Genomic DNA, 22,837 nt, shown 5'->3' on the forward strand with positions numbered 1-22,837 from the left:
GCAATAAAAGAAGTCCTCCACAGCACGAAACAATACAACCAGATACAATACAATCAGAACATGCAGTGAAAAACTAATTACTGTAGTACATTTAACTAGAAAATACTCGTTCTACTTTAAAATGTTTGTGTCTGGTTAGCATTACTTGGAAAGGATGGGATTTGTCGTTGCTGCTTAATCGTGTCCTCCCTGGTTGTGACATGTGAGATGATGCATGTGGTGTAGTCAAAGCACTGCACCATCACTAAAGCATCACTGAAATGAGCAGAGCCCTATAAAATAGGTTTTATTTTTCCAACCTTTATTTTTCTGGATCCATTATTTTTTTTTCCATTTGAATTTTTCTGGACTCCGTTTTAATGGTTAAATTAAATTTTAGTAATCAAAAAGCATTTCTAGTTATTTAAAATCATGAAGCATATACAATTTTAAGAACAATTTATCAAAAGTTTAACAAAAGTAAAAAATTGGGTCCTATGAACTACATTTTATAATACAGTTTTCCCCATTTTGATTTTGCTGGATTCCGTTTTGATGGTTTAACGAAATTTTTATAATCACAAAAACAACTTACTTTATTAATCAAATCAAATGAAAGCATAAAACATTACTTTAATTTAGATTTTAAATAAAATTAAAATTAAAACATGGATGAAAAACTGTAAGATTATTCCATAAAAATGACATTTTAATAATAGTTTAATTATTATGATTGCAATGATTATACTACTGAACAATAGTAATATATGTCTGACACAATTTTTGAGTTAAACCAAACATTTATTTTGTATCTGTGTGTATTTGGTATGTTGACGGCAGATTTAAAAAAAAAAAAAAAAAAAGAATCAAACAGTAAATTCCTTACCGCAGAATGCAGGATTTTAGGGGTGCACGATAAATATCGGCCGATAATGAATGCGCATCTCATCAGTAAAGCCAGTTATCTAATTAGCGGTAAATTCCAGCAGGTGCGTGATTTCACATAGAGCAGCGGTTACTGCACAGAATCATTGTTATCTGACAAGCTGCGCAAATCCATGCTGATAATGACCAAAAAAAAAGATCTGGCTTTACTGACAAGATGCACATTAATTATCGGCCGATATTTATCGCGCACCCCTACAGGATTCATATTTTAATGTTTTTTTTGTGGTTTAATATTCACAGACACTAGTTTATTATCGTTTTACAGTAAATTCCATTTTTATGACTGGATTCCACCATTCCGTTCGTTTCTTCAGCATAACAGAAATCATAAGGCCCTGAATGAGAGAGAATGAAGAGACCTTTGACTTGCTGTGTCTGATGAGAGCGGACAGCAGGCGGTTGGACTCTCCCATCACACCAGCGTGGTCTTTCGCTTCACACCACTCCACCAAACGCTCCACCAGCTTTGCGTTTGTGCCCAGCTGCTCTGCTGCGTCAGCTGCAACACACACACACACATACACACAGTGCTAAACATAATCAACACATTTGTTAATTTATATTATTTTTTTCTATTTTGAAATTCTGTAATATTTGAATATTTGAATATTACAGTATGTGTAATCATTTTGTTTAATATTATTAAACAAAAATAATTAGTTTCATAATTTTATTTAATATCTTGATTTAAAAATTCTTCAAATATCAAACTTTTTTTAATCCAAAAAATGGCACAACCCCCTCCAAAAAGGTGAAATCTCTATCTTAGGAAGTGCAGTTCAATACATTATGAAAGATGCATATTTCTGCTATGTGTTTAATGTTGTACACACTGTTTTCAAACTGAGAGACGGATGGGAAATATTTTCTGTGGTAACTGGCAGCATGTCTCAGATTCTGTCGATACAGCTCAAGTTATATTTACCCAGGAATATTCATTTTAAACCCAAGCTGTCACTGAGAGCTAACACGGCTGGGCCAGTGCCAATGAAAGACGATGTAAATACGTCCGGGGCAGAGCCCTTGTCTGCAGATCCGTAGTTACTATCTGACAGAGTATTATCGATCCCCCGCTCACTTCATATCAGAGACTGACTGCTGTGTGACGGGCCTGAGCCTGAGATCAAATCACACATGCTGTCTGACACAAAACAGCTAAACAGCTGGAAAACATATAAGGATTTATAAGTTTATCAATTTCCATTAAAAACCAATGGAATAAACAACTGTTTTGTTGCTTTTAGCTCATGTTTGTTAGCTTGATGTCATTAACGTGCCAACTTTTAGCAGACATACACATCTGAAGCTAGAATTACGTCAAAATCTTGAATCTTGAACGTCAGTGTTATTTTATTTTTTTATTTATATACTTTATTATTTGAGAATTAGCTTTTATTTTTATACTTTCAGTGTTCAGTTTAATTTTAGTTGAAGTTTTAATAATTGTATGTACATTTTTTATTATCTATTTCTATTGGGCTCTACTTTTATTCTTATGTTTAGTTTTATACAGCAATTTTAGTTCTTTAATCTAAACGTATTGTATTTCATTTAGTTACCAAGGCAACATTTCTGATTTAATTACGTTTTACATCCTGTATAAAATTAATTATATATAAATACATATAAAAATCATATAAAATATAAATAATGCAAAGTATAAATATTTGATTTCAGCTTTTTTCAATTAACAATTATTTTAGTAGTTTTAGTTAACAATAACATAAACCAAAAAACATTAACATGCAGTAAGCCCTTTGATTCCCTGTCCAAACATACTGTTTCAAAAGGATACATGTTAAAGGGGTTTTGAACTGAGAAATCTAAATTCCCTTGATATTTTGACATATGTAGTCTTTGTGTACTATAAAAACATCCTGTTTCAGACCTCAAAACTTTCTCGTTAGTCTGTAAACAGCTTATACTGAAGCCAATCTTCCAAAATCTGTCACTTTATGACATAATAGTGTGGATAAACCCCGACTCCGCAGAAGATCATCAACACCTGCTTCTACATCACTGCCTGGTTAGCTCCGCCCACTGATTCTACACCTCAGCCTGTTTAGCTCCGCCCACTGATTCTACACCACTGCCTGTTTAGCCCCGCCCACTGATTCTACACCTCGGCCTGTTAAGCTCTGCCCACTGATTCTACACCTCAGCCTGTTTAGCTCCGCCCACTGATTCTACACCACTGCCTGTTTAGCTCCGCCCACTGATTCTACACCTCAGCCTGTTTAGCCCCGCCCACTGATTCTACACCTCAGCCTGTTAAGCTCTGCCCACTGATTCTACACCTCAGCCTGTTTAGCTCCGCCCACTGATTCTACACCACTGCCTGTTTAGCTCCGCCCACTGATTCTACACCTCAGCCTGTTTAGCTCTGCCCACTGATTCTACACCTCAGCTTGTTTAGCTCCGCCCACTGATTCTACACCATCACTGCCTGTTTAGAAAGATACAGTTCTAAAAGTCGTTCTAAACAATGGCAGAGTCCACACCACAGCTATAACAATAAAGACAGAGAAACTATATCATTGGAATCACTATTAGAATCATTTTCTCCAGATGATTAATGATAAAAACATTGACAGCCAATTAGAATCAATCCTGCTCGAGAATTTAAAGCAGGAGACAAGCGTATGCTTGGAATAAACAGACGATTTCATCCTCTGGTGTGGACACTAAAATAGTTATCTTAATAGTGATCATTCTTGATGTGAATGGGCCTTTACTTCTAAATTATGTTTTTTTGATGTAAACATTTTGATAACATTATAAGTGGACCTTAAAGAACAGTACAAAATCATTTTAAAAGGCAGTTCATGACCCATTTAATACGCGAAAAGAGATTTTCAAGCATCAGGTCATGCATTTATTAGTTTGTATGTTTTTTTCATTTATTTATATATATTTAAAATTATTGGCATTTATTTAAATGCAAAATTTAGTTTGAGCATCACAACCAGTCCAGCACAGCAACAGCAGCTCAACCAATGGCACGATTCTGGGGGCGTGGCTATCTGTACATAGACAGTGATTTTGTCTTCTGAAATGTTTGCTGTTAATAAATACCCTGAGTGTCAATGAGCATCCGTAATGTTCCCAGAAGCTTGAACTGGACTGGAGGCATCTCAGATTTGAGGAACTTCAGCACTACATCCGACACACCAGCCAAGAGCATCTTAGATTTGTTGACCACTAGAGAAGAGAGAAGAAGATGGAGCAGATTTAGTTTTAAGACACTCCTGCACAGGTGAGTGAATCATTCAACGGTTGAGACTGACCCGGGATGGCGAGGTTCCTCAGAGCGCTGAGGGCGGCGTGCTGCACCGTCACGTTCCCCTCTTCAACATGTCTGTCCAACAGCTCCAGAAGCTTCTGTACGATACCAGTGTCTACCATGTGGATGCAGTTCCCATCTGTAGACGAAAAAGCACTTATTTACACTCTCAACACAGTGATCGTCATGATCTTGCAGTCGCAGGACTGATGTCTAGTGTTGGGGGTAACTCATTACAAGTAATTACGTAATCAGATTACTTTTTTTTTTTTATTGACCGACAGCTCTCTAGTGTCCATGTTGAGAGAAATTAGGAGTTAGTGCACTGTGTGAACATGATTACTCTAGAAAAACAGATTCAGTTTTCCTCAAAACGAATAAAAACAGTGAAATGCAAACTCAGCATAGGATGCAAACCTGCAATAATGAAATATGTTAAATAGCACAAATATCCTTAAATGTTTTTAATCTCATTTTATTTGTTGCTGACCTTCGATGATCCGATTCGACCATACTAATAAGCAAAAATAACTTTACATAAACATAACTTTTTTCTCTTGTGTCCTATTCGTCATGTAATCCAGAATAGCAGCAGCACAGCTGAAAGATTTGTTTAAGCTGTGCTTTCTACTGTACAGATGTGAATTTACATTTCCTTCAGCCTGATGCTCATTCAATCCACTTTTGATATAAAAAGAGATTTTACATTAGCCAAATATATTAAAAACAAACAAGCAAGCCCAGCTCAGATGAGAAAAAGTACCACAATACTGTAATGCATCACTTTTAAACGTAACTTTCCCCAACACTGCTGATGTCTTACCATTGCGGGCAAAGTTAGCGATGGCGAGCGCTCCTGCTAGCTGGAGCTGGTGGTTGTTGGAGGGCACCCATGAGAGGACCCTCTGAAACACGCTGCCTTTACCCCCCTCAAACAGCTTCTGCATCGACTCATCTACAGGAAAAAACATCACACACGAGCAACAACACAGAAACATGAATGTGACCGATATCATAAGGCCCTTCACACTAAGAGCAATAACTATAAAGATAACTAGAGCTATATTAGAAACCAAACCAGAACCAGGTAAAACTATTCAACTATTCAGAAAGTGTACTGATCTTATGCCAATCTACAAAAGACAAAATGCATCAACTACACATTTTGTCACCTTTTGAGTGAAATCGGGCTTCTCAGACAGAAATCAATTCAACTATGCTCAGATTCAGAGAAAATGGAGGGTGAAAATCTTTTAAAATCCATTTAAGCCATTTTTTTTATTCTTTTTAGAGCATTATTACTAGGGATGCACGATAATATCGGCACAACATCGGTATCGGCCGATAAAAGCTTAAAATGACCATCATCGGTATCGGCCGATATGAATATTTCTGCCGATGAGCCAAACCGATATTCTCCAAGTGAAATAATTGACCTGTTTTTCAGATGTGAATGTCTGTCTACATTTCTAAAATAATACATTTATGGTAGAATCAGTACAGAAGAGATACATGGATTTCTCTTCAGTAAAATTAAAGTTTAAATATATCAGGCTAAACATTTTTATATATATCGATATCGGTATCGGCATCGGCCAAAATTATTTTGAAAATATCGGCATATCGAATATCGGCCAAAATCCAATATCGTGCATCCCTAATTATTACTAACACATATGATATTGAATGGGAACCAGAAAGCACTCTTCTTTCAAACGAGGAGCTGGCAGAAATGCAAACTACAAACTAGACGATTATCATGTTTGTAATGAAGCAATATACCGTTCAAAAGTTGGAGGACAGAAATAGTTTTTTATTTTTGTTTATGAAAGACATTAATACTTTTATTCAGCAAGGGTGGATTTGATTAGATTAGTGAGAGTAAAGATATTTATAATGCAAATTATTATTGTGTTTTTTTATTAGTTTTTTTATTATAAGAAAAAAAACTTGCAAACGTTTCCACAAAAATATTACAGTGCAAAACTCTTGTTTCTTTAGCATCAAATCAGCACATTAGAATGATTTCTGAAGATTTTCTGAAGACTGGAATAATGATGCTGAAAATTCAGCATTGCATCAAATAAATAAATTACATTTTAAAGTATATCAAAATATTTTAAATTGTAATAATATTACTGTATTTACTGCACTTTGGATCAAATAAATGCAGCCTTGGTGAGCATTAAAAAAAATCTTTTGAACTGAATTTTCCAACCTCCAGAATTCATTCAGTGACAGTCATTTTAATGCCCCACAACTCTTTCAGCTAGCATTTAATATTGATGAAGTGTAATACACATCAGCCAGAGAAGACTCGCTTCACTTCAGCCTTCCCTTCTCAAGATAAAAGGAGGTGCATCCCTATTTAGCTAGTAATATATTATATAACTGCTGGGAAACTGAATGAACGGGAATAGCACACTTCATTAATTAAACACACCGTGAGTCATAGCTTGGGATTATGTCATTATGTTTTATAAAGGCCCTGTTTGCTTTATTCCCACAGATGGGGCATTATTGTTGCATGCACCGATATCTTTATTTAAGGGTTGTTTGAGTTCTGTCAGAGTTAGGTCCTGTACCTCCCAACAGCAGAAGGACCATGAGGTCTGAGGCCGTCTTGAGCTGAGCCACGTCCTCGTCCCTGTCGCTGTCCACCGTCTGAGCCACGACCTCCAGCAGACACTCCACCAGACCAGCATCCACCAGCTGAAGCTTGATCACATCTGACACAGAGACACAGACACTATTACAGACAACCTCATGTCTAACAGGGACTTCACAAGCCATGTTAAAACCCTAGTGCTGCACCTCAGAGGTACAGTCCAGACCAAAACAAAAGCTAAACCCAACCACAGAAACCAAGGCAAAACCTGTTGGAACAAAACCAGGCTGTGTTGTTGGATTGAAGTAAAATGAGGAAGAGAAATGCTGATCAATGATTGGTCGATTTGAGCTCATCATCAGCATTGGCCAGCGGTTTCTTGGAATAATTTCAAACAGCATCGTATATACACAGTGTTTTTATGAAGTCAAATAAAAGCTTGATTACAGCATTTCTGCCATTATTTAATAATATTAGTTATGTATCAGCATTACATTAGTCTGACAACAGCCTTGACTATGGATGGTCTTTTACAGTTTTCAGAAAACCAACAAAGAACAGTTTCGATTTGAGCAATTTTGTTGTATTTATGATTTTTCTTTGCCATCATTAAATGTAAATCCTTACATTTTCAGCCTCATCTATGGATAATTTTTTTCAGTATTCAATATTTTAATATAAAAAATATAATAAGTAATTATAATTGTTTTCTCAATTGCTATTATTAAATTAGATTATTGATATCTGATATCAGCATTACATTACTCTAACAACAGCCTTGTCTGTAGAAAGTCTTTCACGGTTTTCAATGTGTTTGTAAAATAATCGAATCAAATCAAATTGTAAAATCAACAAAAAATTCGCTTTTTGCCATTTTTAAAGAAATAATCTTATTAGCTACCATTAAATGATATTATGTATACATCTGAATTGCATTAGACTAACGAGAGCCTTGTCTATAGACAATCTTTGGCCGTTTTCTATGTTTTTATTTGTTAATATTGTTTGATTTTAGCCGTTTTGTGTACGTATGATCTTATTTGCATTCATTACAATTTATATGAAATTATATATTATCTGTGTCAGTATTTTTAATGTTTAATAAATTAAAACAAACTAATTACAATTGATTTTGTGTACAGTTTGATAGCTTTTACGTGCTTTCATATAATAATACCATTTATATATATAGGCACTGCATTAGTCTAATAAATAATAATTGGATAATATTTTTCAGTTTATAATTAATAAAATAAATTAAGATGAAAGGTTTGATTGGTTTTCATTATTTAGCTTTATATTGACAACCCTTTTTGTTAGAAAAGGCATCAGCCGCTAAAAAACGATGTCGGACCATAAACCAAGACTTTGCTTTTAGCTCATTTTTTAATGCATGTTTTTTCCCCCTTCAAACACATAACAGACTGAATTACATAACTCTCTGACCCAAAAAGACTAAACCAGACAAGTGATGCAACAAACGTTACACCGGGACACAATTTCTAAGATAAATTTCAGGTGAACAATCCAACGGACGACATATTGAAGATTCATCCAGTGTCAGTGAATTACACAGCAACCCAGAGGGAAAACCCTGAGGTCAGACTGTTGCAGACATATGGTCGTCTCGCTACGCATTTGGCTGGTTATGAAACGCCTGCAGTGTTCAGGTACAGCACAGCTCACCCTCACACACACATACACACACACACACACACACACCGCGTGACTGGCAGAGCTTCGCCTGTAGTGCTGTGGACTGGCTCTAAGTAGGCCGTTGTCTTGGAGACTGGCAGTATGGGATGGCGGCGATGCGCGCTGAATGCTAACAACCAAAGCAGCGCTTTCTTTCACACATGCTCTTGATGCTGTGGGCTTTCCATCTCACGCTGCTTTTACCAAAACATACCGGAGTTCTTACGGTTCAGCTTCTTTATACATGCTATACTACACTGCACTCATATGGGACACTGCAAAAAAATGGCTGTTAGGAAGATTAGATTTGACTTAATTTGATTAGAATAAATCCATGCTTGGACAAAACAAAACAAGTGAAATCATACAAATATGGAACAAAATACTAAGACTCGTTTTAAGAGAATCAGGGCTATTATAGTAAAAAAAAAAAGGATAGTTGAAATGAACATTAACTAAAATAAAATGTAAAAAAAAAATGAAATTTTATTTCAACTAGTTGCCAAAGCAACATTTCACATTTTCATTTTTTAAAAACAACGCAATAACAAATAAAAATGTGAAAAAGCAACAAAATTATTTAAACTTTAGATTCAATCATTTTATTAAAAAAATAAAACATTACGAAAATAATAAAACTTGTGTTAGCAGAATTAGCGTTATTTTAGTTAACTAACACCATAAAAATAAAAATAAAACTTGTTACTTGAAATAAATGTTACTTAAAAGTAAAATAAATAAATAACATTTTCATTTAATTAACTGTATCTTGATGTACTGAAGTTAAAAATAGAAATATATATAAAAAAACTATATAAATACATTTAGAAAACAACACAATAGCTAATAAAGACGTGAACAACACAACAAAATTATTAAATCTTTAGACGGAATCATTTTATTTAAAACATTTTTTTATTGAATTAATAAAATAATTAGACTTCGTACTTATATAATAATAAGTATTAGAAGAATCAGTGTTACTTTAGTTAACAAAAACTAAAAACATAAAAAATAATGTGTTAACTAAAATAAAAATACAATCTGAAAACAAAAACAAAAAAAATTCAGATTGTAACTTTGGCATTTCACGTTTTCATTTAGTTTATCTTGATGAACTGAAATGCAAATGAATATATATAAAACTAACTACAGTACACAAAAATGCTAAGCTAATAAAAAAAAAAAAAACACCACAAAATGACTAAATATTCAACTTAAATTCAACAACCATCTAAACAAACACTCGCTGTCTTTACACACAGCTTTCTTTCTGGGACACATTTCAAATCTCAGACACGCTCGCAGACATTAGCTTCAGACCGCAGCTGTGAGCACACCCCAGAGTCCTATTCTGGGGAAACCATGGCAGTGATAACACTTATTATCCAACCAGAGAAGAAGCCGAGAAATCTCACGCATCTGTGTAATTGTAGCTGTCTCTGCCGCGACTCAACTGAAGGCAGCAGCCACCGTCTTGAATCTGGTGACATTTTCACCATCAAAAAAGCCAGGTTTTGCATTGTGAGAGATGTCGCGCTCTACGGCTCGGACAGTTTCGATGTTGAAGCTTACATGAAAGCACAAAAAAATGGTAAACGGGTGATGCTTTAATGTAATATTGGAGCGTGAAATCTTGTTGGCTCATGCTCAAGCTTCCCGAGCCAAAACACAGCTGCAAGCGCATGCATTAATTTCATGAAGTGTCTTGTTTCCAGCCACAACAGGTGGCAGAGTTTGACTTGCTATAGAAGTAACACAACACGCTCACAGCTGGGAGGAAAAGCCTTTGAGCGCTCTGTCTCTGGGTCAGTGGGTCTCCAACATCCATATCCATAATCACTCTTGATCCATGACTACAGACCCTCAACTCGTGCTGAAAGCAAAAGCCGCTCAACAAAACTGAAAGCTTAACCTGCGCTGTCTTGATGGAATTATGCATTATGGAAATTACAGAACAGAGATCCATCAACGGTGAATGAATAGTGGCACTCGCTCAAACCACAAAGACAAAAGAAACTCCGTACAAACATTTACAGTGATAGAGGGACACATACTGTCACGACTGTTTGGGAAGTCGTTAGGGCTGTGACGGTATGGGATTTTTTCTTACCGCGGTGATGAAGCAACAAGAATCGCGATTTGGCGGTTAACCGGAACCACCCCCCCCCCCCCCCACACACACACACACAAAATCCTCAGGCGGCTGCATCACACACTGAGGAACGCATGCAGCTTGTGATGGAAATGATTACAATGGAAATTAATAATTATAACGCAGTATTCTTTATTAACAAATAAACAAATAACAGTAACAGTTATACTAAATGGTAAATATTAATAATTAACTAATGATTAGGCTAAAATTAAACTTTCTTCTTAATAATTACAAAGCAGTATTCTGTTATAAACTAATAAACAAATTAAGATTTATATTAAATATTAATGGTTAACTATAGGCTAAACATGAACAACCTTTTTTAAAGTGCAAAATAACAAAACAAAAAGTTAACAAGTGTTTGTCTGTTGGGCCGCTTAAGTGAATCGTGCTGCTGCTTTTATTTTTCCGTCTTCATGTTGCGTGACAGGAAAACCAACATGTTAACCTTGTCAGGTTTCAGCGAGGTTCTTAACGGGTTGACGATGTTGCCAGCCGCACTGAATACACGCTCCGATGAAGCGCTCGTAGCGACATATATTTTCTTGCCACTTTTGACAAACGAGAAATCGAATCGAGCCTGATTATCCCACCACCAGGCAAGCGGATCAGAGTGCAGATCGAGGGCTTCCTCCTGCCAATACCTTGTGACTTCAGTGTCTGCACGGATTACTTTTGGAACCGGAATGGAGGATTGTGCTCTTCTCATTCCAAGCAGGTCCGCAAGATTCTTTTTTTTTTTTTTTTTGGAGGAGAAGATGGCGCACTTTCTCCTTCTCCCTCTCCAGCCGCAGCGGCACTCATTGCAGCTTCTCCATCCCCGATATCACGCCGCTCTTCGGGCATTGCCAGCATCTCCTCCAGGAGCGCTTCTTTAACGTGATATCGTGGGTTGATGTCCTTGTATCTTGGGTCAATGAATGAGGCATTTACCAATAGTCGCTGTGTTGCAGGTGCACTATATTCTTTATAGCGCTGTCAACGGTTATTGCCTGTACCATATGAAGTGATAGCTACGGGTAGGCTTATATGCAATTAAAATCTAACTAACTCCAATGGTTTAAGTTACGCTAATGTGTTTTATGCCCGTGTTTGTGTGTATTTAATTTAACATTATCTGTAAACATTACAAGTACTGAAACATGGCTAGCAGTTAATTAAAAATCAGACACACACAAAAAAAAATCCCCCATATGTTTAATGGACTGTCCCTCCCTTGCTCAGGATGCAGTCTTTTTCCCCAAAAGCCCTTGAACATAGGACTCGTGGAAAAAGTTAATTATAAGCAAAGATGAATGTGTTTATAGTTCAAATCACACATCATATGCAGTCCTGTAACTTTCAGCAAAAAAGAAAAAAAAAGTGCGGTGATGACCTCACACCGCGGTAGGCATCTCATTAATGCGGTATTGCGGTGATGCGGTTATCGTCACACCCCTAGAAGTCGTGGCCTAGTGGTTCGAGAGTTTGACTCCTAACCCTAGGGTTGTGGGTTCGAGTCTCGGGCCGGCAATACCACGACTGAGATGCCCTTGAGCAAGGCATCGAACCCCAAACTGCTCAACCCAATCAATTACAAAGCCCAACAAAATATATTAAAATAAAATTCTATGCTATATTATTCTATTCAAGGCTATATTATTATATTAGAATTGCATTAGTCTAACTACAACCTTGACTATGGATAATCTTATTTTAGTTTTCAAAGTTTTTATAAAATTAAATAATTTATCTATCTATCTATCTATCTATCTATAATATTATTTCATTTTATTAATTTGTTCATTTTTATTAAATTTTATATAAATATTTTGTTATTGTACTTATTTTATGTAGATCTTGTTATAATTAAAGTGCTTTATTTAAATTTCATGAAAAAAAAACATTTTTCAATGGCGTGAGAACATTTAGACAAAGATTAGTGCTGTCAAACAATTAATCGCAATTAAACACATCCAAAATAAACATTTTGTTAACATAATATATACATGCATGTATATGCATGTATATATTTAAGATTTAATATGTTATGTTTATATTTTAAATATACTTATATATGTAATATAAAATAAACATATAAGTAAATATAAAAAAAGTTACTGTATTTATTTATATATACATAACAAACAAACAGTACACACTCATATATTATGTTAACAAAAACTTATTTTGATTGTGATTAATCACGATTAATCATTTGACAGCACTAATATATATATATATATATATATATATATATATATATATATATATATATATATATATATATATATATATATATACACACACCGTATTTTCGCACTTTTTTTCAAAGTTTGGCTGGTCCTGCGATTTATAGTCAGGTGCGACTTATTTATCAAAATTAATTGACATGAACCGAGAGAAATTAACCGAAAGAAAACACTGAAGACATAGAGCTCCCTCTCACTGCTGTAGACGGTAATGTTTTCTTTTGGTTCTTGGTTCTAAATAAATGCGACTTATAGTCCAGTGCGACTTATATATGTTTTTATATATGTTTTATATATGTTTTTTTCCTCATCATGACGTATTTTTGGACTGATGCGACTTATACTCAGGTGCGACTTATAGTTCGAAAAATACGGTATATATATTATATATTATATATATATATATATATAATACTCATTACGAAGGGTTTATTTTTCTCCATTAGTTGCAAATGTATTTAAAATATGCAAACAGAACAAATAACACCATTTACACAACATGAAATAAACCTGGTACCACGCTCAGAAATCATTACTGAATGTCGAACACAATGATTCTCACCGTTCTCAGCGAGTGGCGCCAACACCTCGAAGATCATCTCCTTCTTCTCGTGCTCCACCTGCTTACGGAAGAGGCGAACCAGCTCCTCTGCAATGTTAGTAGAGGCGAACTGCTCCTTACTGGACTCTGTTTGAGGATCAGCCAAAAGAGACGTGCAAGATTTATCCAACATGTTCTGATGTATTGTAATATATGAAAATGTATGTAGATAGGTAGTGTGACTGAATCGAATCGGTAACTCACCCAGCTCTGCCAGGTTTCCAAAGGCAATGAGGCACATCTCAGTGAGGGCGGTGTTTTGAGAATGAACGCCCAGCAGTCTGACCAGTGTTGGGATCACACCCATGATGATCAGCTGAGCCTGCAGCGAGTCTAGACAGGAAACAGCAAACCGGAAACTCTCTTTATTCTGGTGCATGCACATCTTTTCATGACAACAACAGATAATAGTCATTTACACGTTACATAATGGTATTACAATTCATCATTCTACTGGCAACTACATTGCAATAAATTAAGTTTACTTCATACTTCGATATCAAATGTCACAGACAAAAATTTGATTTTTGCAATGAATAAAACTGTATTAACTTGTATCGACCACCATTGTCATCAAAAATAAGTTTGTATCAGTGTTGTTATAGATTACTTTGGGTGAAACTAAAACTGCTACACATTTTTTTTTTTAAGATTAAATAAAATATTAACAAATATAAATATTACAAAAAACGAAAAATGAAAACACTTAGAAATTAAATCAAATAAATATGGTTAAATATTAAAATGAGTAAAAATTAAATAAATGAAAGCTATGTAGCATTTAACATATACTAATTTAAAAAAGCACATAACATGGCTAAAAAATAAATAAATGAAAAATTCCAAAATGCATTACTTTTTTTCTATTAGCACTCATCAAATGTTCTATTTTATTGTACATTATTTCATTTCTTCGGCAAGCCTTTTAAAACTAAATTATGTAAAATAGGCTTTCAAACGAAAGTCAAAAATGAATCACTTGTTATGAGAGATTTCAAAATCGTTTTTAACCTGCAATGACTGAAAACAGGCTGCAGGCTGAAAGAGCAGATTTATCAGCTCAAATACAGACCTTACATAAAATCCAGCCACATTATATATTGCTCTGAGATTTCATTTTTGTAAAATGCTTTGCTGAGACTCGCACAGAAAATATAGTCTTGACCTGAAAATGTGAAAGATAAATCAAGATCACAGTGAAGATTAGCCCCCATTTCATGTACATACACCCCTGAAAATATTGGGTTCATCCACACTTGTTTTCTAGAAAGAATAATCAAATGTCTTTAGAAGAAATCTACCAGAGAATGAAGCTTGCATCCAATTTGAATATCTTTTATAGAGAATATCTTATTTGTAATTTTGACAGACATCAACAAATACATCACCAGGGCAATATACTGGCTGTTATTTGGCCTTTTTAAATTATCAGCATCTGCCTATAAATTTAGCTGATAAATGTCGAAAGCAGTTTTTTATTTTGGCAGCAGATATTTTGACTATGAGTACATGAACATAATCTCTAGAGCTGCTCTAAAAGTCACTTCATGAGCATATTATATAAAAAAAAACTGAAACTTAAATCTCTTCACAGCCACCCGCCAAAATAAAAGTTTTGGTTAACTTGAAGAAACTGTGACAGGAATATTTTTCCTATTACTACTACTACTAATATTATTATTAAAACTATTATTAATTATTAATGTTAGGTAAAAAATGTTTTAGCCTGAATGCACTGTAAGTCGCTTTGGATAAAAGTGTCTGCTAAATGCATAAATTAAATTAAATTTTTAATTTAATTTAAAACTGGATTTTTTTTTTAAGGAATATTTACCAGAAGAATTTGTTACCAGAATTTATTCAGCAAAAAGATGTTAATGCACAACGCAGTATTTCTTGAAAAAAAAGAGAGAAATAAACAAAAATAATAATAAATATTTTATTTGTATAAAATCAATCAATTAGAGATGTTTTTGATTATTACAATTTATTATTATTACTAATAATAATGTTTAATTTTTATAGCGCCTTTAATGAAACCATTAAAATGGAATCCAGAAAATATTAACATTTGACAGGGACTTAATATTTAATCAAATGCTGTAAAATTGTGTAAGTTCCATGATTTAAATTAATTAGTCATGCTTTTTGATGAATAAAATGTAGTTTAACCATTAAACGGAGTCTAGAAAAATGTAAAGAAAAAATAACTGACACCAGAATAATTTAAATGGAAAAAAATGAATTTGGGGGAAGAAAAAGGCATTTCATAGGGTCCTAAATGCTGAACTATGTACAGTTTGCCACTTGGTCATCTGTCACGGTGTAATGGAAAGTAAAGTTACTGTTACCTGGACTTTATTTCATAAAATGTGAAAAAACAAAAACAATATTGGTTGATAACTACTTAATTCAATATTGAAGGTTATCGCCAACTGGTCATCCAGCTTTCTAATATATCGGTATAGGCCATTAAAAATGTTTTTATATCGGTTTACATATACTTATTTTAATATTATCTTTATATCAGCCATTGGTCACCCTGCTCTCTAAGATATCGATATCAGCCATAAAGAAAAATCAATATTAGTTGACAACTACTTATTTTAATATTGATTTTTATTGCCCATTAGTCACCCTGACTAAGATATCAGTATAGGCCATTAAAAAAAGAAACAATATCGGTTTACACCTACTTTATTTTAATATCGGCTTTAATATTGCCTATTGGTCACCCTGATTTTTACTATATCAGTATAGGCCATAAAAAAATATCAGCTTTATATGGTCTTTTTTATGGTCACCCTGCTCTCCAAGATATCGGTATAGACCATAAAAAAAATCAATATCGGTTGACAACTAATATCAGCTTTATATTGCCAATTGGCAATCCTGCGCTCTAAAATATCACTATCAGCCAAAAAATAATAATAATAATAATCAGTCAAACACTACTTATTTTTATCTTAAAGCTCACTAAATGTATCATTTTATGTCTTGTTTATGTTTAATGATAATCATATTTTGCAATGCTGTACAAGTAAGCCCTTAAATACCCATTTAAAAAGATGTTTCAATTTATCTAGAAATATCTCAATGAACCTCCACGATGTGGGCAGCACCGGCACACATCTGGTCCCATTGATTTGTCAGGAAGCAGATGTTGATCAGTAAATTCAATTAAGCAAAGTGGAGATGGCAGCGGAGACAGCAGAGAGCTGTGTTAAAGAAGACGGCCCAAGCAGAGAAAAACATCCACAGTTGAAAAAGGAGAAAATTATACGGAGTATGAGAGACCATGGAAGCAGAGTTTAGTACAAAAAAAAGCACATATCCTTGAAAACATTAATGCAACAGAAGTCCCTTCATCACATTTAATAAACAGTTGACTGTCCAAAGTGCTTCTTCCCTAATACATAATTGCTTGTTATTTGCTTTATCGACCACAGAAGCTTTGCTGGTCTGAGCTAGAGGAGAATTTGAGCAACAGCTATTGGCTAAACGTATTAAATGAGAAAACACAACATAAAAAGCCTTGGCAGAACTGGATGTTAGCCAGAAATCATTGAGGAACTCTTGCCAGTAATCGAAGCCCAAATCACATCAAGGAAATGTCAACCAGGGACCTGCAGATCTCACTGATGGAGAAAGAGTCATGTTTTCTAGAAGAACTGTGAAGTATTTGCATCTCATCTGAAGCTCATGTAAGATTTAAATCCTTACATGCTTTAATTTACAGTAAAGGTGAGAGCTATATACACTGACAGTTTACAAACAGCAAAACTCGATTATACGAATAGCTGAATAACTATCGACTTTACTCTTAACGATATAAATAATACATAAACACATGCAATTAAAAGGATAATTCTATCCCTGGATGCTGAGGGGTCAATATTAAAGAAGATTATTTTAAAGAACTGACCAGTTTGGTTACAAAAACCGATAAACGGCATAACAGAAAAGAGAAAGGTTCTGCCAAAATCAGTGTTGTATCTGGTCGGTATTGAAAAGCCGATTTTGCATTTTACGCAAAATGCAATTTTCGCAGAGTTATAAGGTCATGTTTTCTGCCTTTTTTTTCAAACTGCGACAAACGCCAGTCTCCCTTTTATGCAGAATGCAATATATCCAATAAATTAAATTCTTCAATTATTTCTGTAAAAACTACTTTTTAAAAGTATGATAAACTGTGCTTCTTATTCACAAAGGAATTAATCAGCAATGAAAGTCGTTACTGTTCAGAAAGTATTTTGGTTGCAGATACTTTATACATGGAAAAGCAAAATAAAATAAAAATTACTTATGACCTGGCATGTACAGTGAAAGATGTACATAAAACCTCCCAAGTGATAAGCTTGTGTGATTAGATGAGTCATTTATATGGTGGCTTAGTAAACATGATGACAGGCTTCAAGTTAAAACAGATACACAAGGAAGCACAATCTGTTACAAGACACAACATCTGAAAGAAAAAGAGATGAGGAAAAGAAAAAGACTTGTTCAAAACAGCGTGAGGATGATATTCAGCAATAATAAGCAGCCCACTGGCTGCTTTCTTCCATTAAAAAGAGATCTCACCATTTGTTTTCATCAGGAAACTGAAACCACACGACCTAAATTTGTTGATTTGCACTAGCCTCTGGATGTGAAATGTAATGGATCGAAAAAAGCTATTACCATTTCAAGCCTTGCCAACAAACAGGGGATGAGGGAAGCAGGGCTTGGTCTGTCCATCAATTATTCAAGGACATCAAGTCACAAAGATGTAAATACACTGCCTGCATTCCAAATGTGCAATGCACTGCACTGCTGAATAGAACAAGGCCAGAGCCTTATGTAACCTCCTGGGCATGCATTTTAAAAGTGATACAGACACTGACAATGGTAGGATTTGTCCTAAATCCATATCTCAGGTGAACTAATATGTGATTTATGATAATATATGAACTAATTAATATGCAGAGCCAATTGCTCTTATTGTTTATGCAGTGCAAAAAATAAGCTATACGTTAACATTTCCATTGATCTCAATGACAGCTACATTTTTTTAAGCCAATCCCCAGTAAAAATTACATCAAGTCATTGAATGATTGATCACAAAAAATTGCAGAGTACAAATTAAAAAAAATATTATTTTTTATGCATATATTTCTTTCTTTTTTTCTTCAGAATGCACAGCTTATTTTGGAGGGAGATCAAAATGAAAATAAATTTTAATAAGTTTTTAAATTAAAAATATTTTTAATTGAATATTATTTAATTATATCAAAATTCTGTTATATATATATATATATAATTTTTAATCGTTATATTTTGTTATTTATTTGCTGGTACTGCATGTAACAAAATGTAACATTATTTATCATGGATGATAATAAAAAAAAAAAATAAATAATTTTTCAAAAAAAAAAATTTCAAACCTATTATCAAATCAGTGAAAGACATTAGATTCAGAATACATAGGAGAAGTTACACAACACATAGGCTTTCTAAGAGTGGTCCCCTACAGATATTAATGTTAATGCTCAACTGTGAGGAAATACTGTAGTCAGACTCAAATTTGTATAGACAATGAAATGAAAAGCAGCCTTGTCTATGTAGAATTGATTAACAGGTGAATAATTTAGAGAACATCTCTGACTATACCAATAAGGGACCATTCAAAAATATTGCCTTGTTGGTTTGGTGGATCGTCATTACCATTATCATTGCTATAGTTCATCAGCATGCCACAAAAGACAGTCAAGAGCTTCCCGGTGGCCGGGTCAGTGCTTTCGGCCAGAGACTTAATGTGCTCGGCAACTATCTGAGCACCACCCGCTGCGTCAACTGCACTTCTGCCCTCATCTGCAAAACAAAGAGGTCACATAAAAAAGAAAGAAACAATAAAAAAGGCAACCAATGACACAAAGGAACATCAACCTGGAACAGAATGACACAAAAGAGGATGTTAAAGGAATAGTTCAAAACTTCCTTTTTGGTTGAACTATTCTTTTAATGGAGGGACATCCATGAATGCATCCTTATGCAATGTAATATGACAACTGATAACGTTACATGGAGAACACAAGAAAATAACCATGTCCAGATAAAAGAAGAGCAAATGAGATTGAAAATACATAATGCACCAGCATTGGATCTGTTTACAGCTGTCATTTTGACATGAGGTGCAGATGTAACTAAAGGCAAAACCAGAGACCAGAAGTGCAGCAGAAGCACAGCAATCAAAATCCAGACTGCAGCAGAATCGCTAACAAGGGAAGGTGTTAAAAGATCCACAGAGATGCCGATGTCCAGCGGAGTCCAGCATTATTCACACACAGAGCATCAAAGTCAAGAGTGTGGCAAGAGCTTGAGTCTTCAGTCAGTTATAGCTAATAAAAGACAGAAATTATGAGTGCTCAAAAAATGGATGAGAAAAGATTTGAAAACCATATGAAATGGCAAATGCAACCTATTTTACTTTTGATGCATTTAGAGAAAAAGCTAATGCATGGTGGGGCTTGACATTATACACAAAAACACAACAGTAGCATCTGGAAAAGTTAAAACGGTATGGTGCGGTGGTAATAGATGAAACCAAAAGTCTTTTTTAGAGGCAACTGTGCATTAAGATATCACAATTTAATAACATTTTTGAAAAATGTGCATAGATGAAACTCACTCCCACGGGATCGACTGCTGGCCAAGGTTGGACAACTTCAATAATCACACACAAAGAAAATATTTGAAAAGCACCAAAATCATCAAGAAAATATGTTGGTGAAGGTTATAACTCAAAGCACATACAAAGTACAAGTTCATGGGCATTAAAACCTCCACAAGAAGCCATTATTTACATCACTTACTCTGACAACATTCAGAGGATTTAATCTTTTTTTCTGGTTGGTTTATGGATATCTATAAGAAAATAATAATAATTATTTTATTTTTTTAATTTGAACTGCTTCCCAGTGTTATTATTGTTAACAAAAACAAATAAACAAACATACATACAAGAATAATAAAATAAAATATTAGATGAAAAACTTAAACTTAAATAAAAATTAGGAATGTAGCTTACTAAAATAAAATAAGTTTAAGCTGAAAATTAAATAAAACGTATAAAAATAAATGATTACTTAATAGAAATATATTTAAAAAAATAATAGAAATGACAAGCACATAACTAAATTACTAAACCTTTAACAAAACATAAAATGAAAACTAAATATAAAACAGCTAATTCACCATAAATAAACACTTTAACAGTATATAAATAATACTAAAATAATGTCAATGTCAATGTCAATTTTATTTATATAGCACTATTAAACACAACCACTGGTTGACCAATGTGCTGAACAACTATAAAATCATTTCAATAAGACAAAACATAATACAATAAAAACAATAAAACAATACAGTAGAAAATTCGCAGTTTTAAAATGCTAAATCAAAAAGGTACGTTTTCAACATAGATTTAAAAACGCATAGTGAAGGTGCAGATCTAATACAAAGGGGTAATGCATTCCACAATCTAGGGGCAGCTACCGAGAAAGCGCGGCCCCCCCCTACATTTCAGCCTCGACTTGGGGATGCATAATAATCTCTGGTTGGACGACCGGAGAGACAAGAGGGGTCGGTGTTCAGTCAATAAATCAGAAAGATAAGTAGGGGCAAGACCATTTAATGATTTAAACACTAAAAGTAGAATTTTAAAATAAAATTTGCTGATTGTCTGTCTCATAATATTACAACATTGTGGATGTGTTTAGCATACTGTAATGTTGTTGCTGGGTTGCTGCTTACTGGCCCAAGTCAAAAAAATAAAAATAAAAAGCCCATCCTCAAGCCTCCTACCCTACACTTCACTGTCCTATTTTACAACAAGCTTTGACTACATACATAAAAGTGATTCACAAATCATTAATCTGATTACACAGCCATTTACTTCCATTTTGATTCATACTTGTCACAGAAATCAGCGATTTATATTTGAGCTATGTCTAGTCACGTTTTCCAGTAAGCTCCGTGAACAGATGACAGTGTTTGTGTGTCAGATATGAGTCAGCTTAGCTGGTATGAACAATGTTTCAGGTTTGTTTACACTGATGCTTGCCCATGCAGAGTCAGTAAGACAGAGGACAAGAAGAAAGAAAGTGATTTAGGGTGCTTTCACATCTTTAGTTCGATTCATTTCAAGGGCCGGGGAGCAGCTGGTCCGTACAGTTAATGAATTACGGATTAACTACGACAGCCTACATCGCACATCCTGCGATGTGACTATCGTGGATTCGTACATCGCGATATCGATGCTTTAACGACACATCGTGCAGCCCTAATGGGGAACACAGAAAACAAGACACTCAACAAACGGAGGGGTACACTCAAAGTTTTTGTTGGTCGGTTCTTCTGTCACGACTGCCTACTATGAGGAGCGACGAATGTGGAGACGAGGGAATATCACAATCAACAGTTTTTAAAAGTCCAAAACAAGGGTTACACAGAGCTGGATGGAGACACATGTTGCAAATCACTACGTTCAAGATCCAGCAAGGAAACATGGGGCAGGCTACACTATACAGGTGCTGGTCATATAACTAGAATATCATCAAAAAGTTGATTTATTTCACTAATTCACCAAAAGTGAAACTTGTGTATTATATTCATTTATTACACACAGACTGATATATTTCAAATGTTTATTTATTTTAATTTTGATGTTTACAACTGAAAACTAAGGAAAATCCCAAATTCAGTATCGCAGAAAATTTGAATAATACTTAAGACCAATACAAAGAAAGGATTTTTAGAAATCTTGGTCAATTAAAAAGTATGAACATGAAAAGTATGAGCATGTAGAGCACTCAATACTTAGTTGGGGCTCCTTTTGTCTGAATGACTGCAGCAATGTGGAGTGGCATGGAGTCGATCAGTCTGTGGCACTGCTCAGGTGTTGTGAGGGCCCAGGTTTCTCTGGTAGTGGCCTTCAGCTCTTCTGCATTCTTGGGTCTGGCATATCACATCTTCATCTTCACAATACCCCATTGATTTTCTATAGGGTTAAGGTCAGGCGAGTTTGCTGGCCAATTAAGAACAGGGATACCATGGTCCTTAAACCAGGTACTGGTAGCTTTGGCACTGTGTGCAGGTGCCAAGTCCTGTTGGAAAATGAAATCTGCATCTCCATAAAGTTGGTCAGCAGCAGGAAGCATGAAGTGCTCTAAAACTTCCTGATATACGGCTGTGTTGACCTTGGACCTCAGAAAACACATGACATGGCACCCCAAACCATCACTGACTGTGGAAACTTTACAATGGACCTCAAGCAACATGGATTATGTGCCTC

The 22,837-nt window shown here is 34.7% G+C and overlaps 1 protein-coding gene across 2 annotated transcripts in view; it reads right to left on the bottom strand.

Annotated features, from left to right (window-relative positions):
- The window catches only part of LOC113051826 (rap1 GTPase-GDP dissociation stimulator 1-like), a 39,525-nt gene that overhangs the window by 4,578 nt on the left and 12,110 nt on the right, over positions 1–22,837 (bottom strand). The window contains exons 5-12 of one of the 2 annotated variants that reach the window (XM_026215951.1): positions 19,207–19,353; positions 13,708–13,836; positions 13,465–13,590; positions 6,796–6,939; positions 5,034–5,165; positions 4,215–4,349; positions 4,003–4,128; positions 1,287–1,426 (exon numbers count right to left, since the gene is read on the bottom strand). In XM_026215951.1, coding sequence (XP_026071736.1) covers positions 1,287–1,426; positions 4,003–4,128; positions 4,215–4,349; positions 5,034–5,165; positions 6,796–6,939; positions 13,465–13,590; positions 13,708–13,836; positions 19,207–19,353 — 1,079 coding nt within the window. The remainder of the gene's footprint in view (positions 1–1,286; positions 1,427–4,002; positions 4,129–4,214; positions 4,350–5,033; positions 5,166–6,795; positions 6,940–13,464; positions 13,591–13,707; positions 13,837–19,206; positions 19,354–22,837) is intronic. The other variant, XM_026215953.1, reaches the window with a different exon arrangement.

The sequence above is a fragment of the Carassius auratus genome, chromosome 32 (genome assembly GCF_003368295.1).
Source record: "Carassius auratus strain Wakin chromosome 32, ASM336829v1, whole genome shotgun sequence".
Lineage (NCBI taxonomy): Eukaryota > Metazoa > Chordata > Actinopteri > Cypriniformes > Cyprinidae > Carassius > Carassius auratus.